The following is a 5,346-nucleotide window of genomic DNA, read 5'->3' on the forward strand; positions in this document are numbered from 1 at the left end:
TACTAATACTGATACTAGTACTAACACTAATACTAACATGAACACTAATACTAACACTGATACTAATGCTAACACTAATACTGATACGAACACTAATACTAACATGAACACTAATACTAACACTGATACTAATGCTAACACTAATACGAACACTAATACTAACATGAACACTAATACTAACACTGATACTAATGCTAACACTAATACTAATACTGATACTAGTACTAACACTAATACTAACATGAACACTAATACTAACACTGATACTAATGCTAACACTAATACTGATACGAACACTAATACTAACACTGATACTAATGCTAACACTAATACTAACACTGATACTAGTATTAACACTAATACTGATACTAACACTAATACTGATACTAATACTAGCACTGATACTAATACTAACACTAGCACTAATATTAGTACTAACACTAGCACTAATAATACTAACACTAACACTAATACTGATACTAATACTAACACTATTACTAACACTAATACTGATACTAATACTAATAATACTAACATTAACACTAATACTAACGCTAACACTGATACTATTACTAACACTAATACTAACACTGATACTAATACACCAGGTTCTTTATAAATAACACATCACTCCAGATTTACTTTAAGTACAAACATTTTTTTTAATAAATACTGAGGTAGTTGTACATTGAAATCAACATATTCCCAGAATATCATGAGTCAGAACTGTGACGCACAGGTGTCACACATTCATACTGTTACTCAGCAACAACATTTCTCTGTCATTGGAAAGTCTTTGTGAATGTTCTTAAAGTATGCCCTTCTTCCAGATGAACCAGTTCCTTCAGTTCCTCTTTCTGCCAGCAGAAGTCAGCCTTATGGTGGCCCATATCTAGGCCAAAAGCCATCGGGGCCATTCCGCGCCAGCTGGCCTGCCTCCTGTGATACCGGTAACCTGGCCTGGCCTGGCTTGTCTGAAGCCATGTCCGGGGCTTAAGCACCACCATAACCCGGGCGTTCATCCAAACTAAGCTGAGCATGTCTGGGGCGCACTCAGGTTCCCAGGCCTGGCGGAAAAAGTTGCCTTTCGTGTGTGTGGAGGCGCACGGCTTCAACACGCAGCGATGGGTCTGAGGACAGGCATGGGGGCTGGGGGGGCGCTTAGTATACTGCCGCAGTTCACGTAGTCCATTAAGACGGGATTTACAGCGAGCTGTTGGGGACAGTTCTGCTCAAGTTTGGCTTTCTTACACGGGAGGAAGTCCGGCGTTGCGCACACTTTGCCCCTTCTTTTCCTGTTTGGATGCGCATTCTCCTTGTTTTGATGGTCGGTGCGCGTCTGTGCGTCGTGGCGCAGCTCCGTGACCTCCTCCTCAGCCTCAGTCTGTCCGGTGACACCAGTCTGAGAACCCTGGAGGTCCACATGAGTGTTAGTGGAGTCTCCAAACACCTCTGTTTCCTGGTTCTCCTGCTCACATCCTGTGCCAAAACTGTCCGCCGTCGTCGTCTGGGCCGCATGGTAGATATCCCGGGCGGATTTCATCACCAGGGTCAGCAGGAGGCTCCGGTGGAGACGGAGACCTCCTCTCTGGGTCCGGGAGCTGTACAGTTTCCCCAAAGCCACGACCATGATCCTCTTGGCCTCTGCGCTGACCTCCATGTCAAACAGGTCTTTCAGACTAGTCCTGGAAAAACAAACCCAATCTGGTGGATCCGAGGTGTGTGAACTCTGCCTTTCCCCTCTGACTTCACGATCAGACACAATACAGACCCAGGCCACGTCCACTACTTATCACCTCGGTGACATCACTGAGTGGCGTCATAGGCCTAGCCCCTCCCCCTCAGGCCCTGCAGCTCAGACTGGGCCATTTGTCAGATGTTACACTGAAAACCATGAGAGGTGGAGAGAAGGAAACACACACAACCCTAAAGCTGGGAAGACTAAAGCCTTATGGGACAAATTTAAGTTGTAATTGTTTTGTTTCATTGATTATTATTATTATTATTATTATTATTATTATTATTATTATTATTATTATTATTATTATTATTACTATTGTTGTTGTTGTTATTACACTGGTCAACAACAAATTTATTGTTGAAGTTTTTTGAGCTGATTTAGGATAATTTTGGTGTGCTGAATCCAAAAATCCCATTAATTTTGCTCAATCAGGTCAACTTTTTGAACTATGCTACATATTGGCTTTTTAACATTTTTGCTTACATTTATGGGCATTTTCACATCATATGATACAAAATTCTTTCCTATTTCTAGCAATAAATGAGTTCTGAAGATTTTACTTTTGCCAATTTATGATTAACGTTTTTTTTTAATATTACAGGTGAATGAAATGGCTTCGACTAGAAGATCTTGCAAAAATAAGCCTGACGTATTCTGCTACATCTGAAGTGAATACACCATTGTACCTAACAGGAATCAAGTGATCAAATGATTTTTTTTCTCTTAAAACCTATTTTGGGTGAGAACTATATAAAAAAAATCAACTGATAAAGTCACAAAAATGTAATCACTTTTGTGAGAAGATCAAATTTTTCAAAATCAAATTAGCAAAAAAACCTGACCTGATTGAGAAAAACAGATGTCATTTTTGGATTTAGCGGTGCAAAATGGTCCTAATTCAGTTGAAAAAACCTAGACAACTTGCAAAAAAAATTTTTTTGTAACCCAGTGTTATTATTATTATTATTATTATTATTATTATTATTATTATTATTATTATTATTATTATTATTATTATTTTATTTTATTTTATTTCAAACATGCAAAGAAAAATAAGACAAAACAAAGCAAATCAACACATAAACAAAATAACATTCAAATGGACAGAATCTATCCTCAAGAACATACAAGTCTGAACACTGCATGGTCGAAAAGGAGTAGGAAGAAGTACAAACTTATTTAATCCTACCCCTCAGTACTTTTACACCTTTATCATTAACTTAATACAAAAATCAGCCTATACTATTTCCCTAATTTTAGCATGGAACCACAACAATCCCCAATGCAGTAACTGAATTATCCACGACAGTATGTTCATGGCAGTACAGTCATACAAACAGACTCAACAAATCAAACATTCTCTTCAATAATTACAGCAGATTTGTCAATACAACATCATTCATAAACAAACAAGCCTCACTGTCATTATTAAATGCTGTACCTCTCAAGAATAAATTCTTTATATCTTTTTTTAAACTGAATTATGTTTGATATTTGTTGTATCTCCACACACAAATGGTAATACAGAAACTTTTTAATGTAGTGCGTACTTTATGAATCTTTAAATTTAATTTTCCCCGTAAATCATAGCCTCCCACTCTTTCACAAAACATTTCTTAAATATTGCCCGGTAGTAAATTATTCTTTGCTTTATATATTATTTGAATAGTTTTGAATTCCACAAGGTCAATGAGTTTTCAAGTTTTAGATTGTAAAAATAGTGGGTTTGCGTGTTTCTCTTCTTGTTTATTCCTTTACTTTTATTTATTTAATTTACTTACCTGTATATGTATTTATATTTAACCCTTTCGTGCACGAATTATGAGAACCTTAACCCTTTCATGCACAGTGGTCACTCCAGTGGTCAGTTCTTCTCCAGCTCTTCTCTTGTATTTTCATGGGTTTTGTTGTTTTAGTTCCAGATCAGCCAACACAATGGACACTTATGCACCATCCCATAATACACTGACATTCAGACCATTACTGCAACTTTGCTGTTCTTGATAAACCTGATCTGCACTAACATGTTTGAGTGTAAATCAATTGCTAATAAAAATTGGGAATATGTTTAAATCCGAAAAAAAAACCTAAAACATCAGATTAGCTACATTAAAAATGTTTTGATTTGGTATATCATTCATTCATTCCTTTTCTGAACCCACTTTATCCTCACTAGGGTCACGGGGGTCGCTTGGAGCCTATACCAGCTACATAGGGGCGAAGGCGGGATACACCCTGGACAAGTCACCAGTTCATCGCTGATATTCAAAAATTAAACACATGGTGTCCAGCGTAGTGGACATTTTTGGGAGTCCACAAAAAATGATGAAGGTAGATTTGTTTCGTTGCTGCTTTAACAAAAAAAAAAAATCATTAAAAAAAAAAAAAAATCAATTAAAAAAAAAAAACCCAATCACTTCAATCAAGGAAAAAAAGTGTTCAAATGCAATTTTTTTGGATCGTAATTTTATTTATTTTTTTCATTCAAACACTTTTTTTGGTATTTTTTTTTTTTAGTTAAAGCAATAAAGAAACAAATCTACCTTCATAAAAAAAAAACAGGTTTATTAAAAAAGATCAATTGCATTGTTTTTTCATGCCTAAAGAGGAATAAAAACACTCTGGAAAAAAATCTCGACTATAAGGTTGTAATAATTCATGCATGAAAGAGTTAATCAAAATTTTTTTCACGAGTGTTTTTATTCCTCTTTAGGCAAGAAAAAAAAAACCAATGTGATTGAAAATTTTCTTCTGAAAAATAAATTTTAAAAAATAAATAAAATTAAAAAAAAAAAATACATAAAAAAAAATAATGAAAAAAATAATTCTTTTGAACGTGTTTTTCATGAAGTTGCAAAAATGTCCACTCAGCTGGACACCACACATTTAGTTTTTGACTCACAGAAACGTGTATTTACTGATAAATTGTGTGAAAACTATGGGGAGGGCTTGTGATTCTGGGGGTTTATCTACATAATGTTACCAATTTATGTCAGAAAAGACATGTAGTGTCTTAAAACTTTAATAAAGATATGCATAAAAAAAAAAATATATATCCATGAATATACAAGAGAACAGCTGTAGAATAGCTGTCCACTGTAGCGACCACTGTGCATGAAAGGGTTAATTTATTCCTGTCTTACCTCGAGCATTATGTTTTCTTCATGCCATGTTCTGTTCTATGTGTATATGATATTATGTAAATGAAGTATGAGAAAAAAAAAGTTATTGTTCCGTATTGTCAACAAAATAAAACACACTTTGTACCATTTAAAAAAAAAAAAAAAAAAAAAGAGAAGGAAACAGACACGACCCACAGGCCTTTCATGTTATAACACAACACCTTTCTGCTCTATACTTCTGGATCTGAGGTAATAAACTAATAAACACTAATAATAGATTTATTGGTGGTGAACTAATAAACTGTAGGTGTTTTTTATTTTCACATTTGCTGTGGAGCAGGGGTGTCAAAGTCATTTTAGTTCAGGGGCCATATTCAGCTAAATTTGATCTGCAGTGGGCCGGACCAGAAAAATAATAACAGAATAACTTATATATAATGACAACTCCAAATTTTTGTCTTTGTTTTAGTGTAAAAAAATCCC

At 35.2% G+C, this 5,346-nt stretch overlaps 1 protein-coding gene across 1 annotated transcript; it reads right to left on the reverse strand.

The window, feature by feature from the left end:
• Positions 1-637: 637 nt before the first annotated feature.
• Positions 638-1,774, reverse strand: ier2a (immediate early response 2a). The gene has a single exon (XM_030142184.1). It carries the CDS (start codon positions 1,658-1,660, stop codon positions 1,112-1,114), a length of 549 nt encoding a protein of 182 aa, XP_029998044.1. The 5' UTR covers positions 1,661-1,774; the 3' UTR covers positions 638-1,111.
• Positions 1,775-5,346: the final 3,572 nt, after the last annotated feature.

The sequence above is a fragment of the Sphaeramia orbicularis genome, chromosome 8, assembly GCF_902148855.1.
Source record: "Sphaeramia orbicularis chromosome 8, fSphaOr1.1, whole genome shotgun sequence".
Classification (NCBI taxonomy): Eukaryota; Metazoa; Chordata; class Actinopteri; order Kurtiformes; family Apogonidae; genus Sphaeramia; species Sphaeramia orbicularis.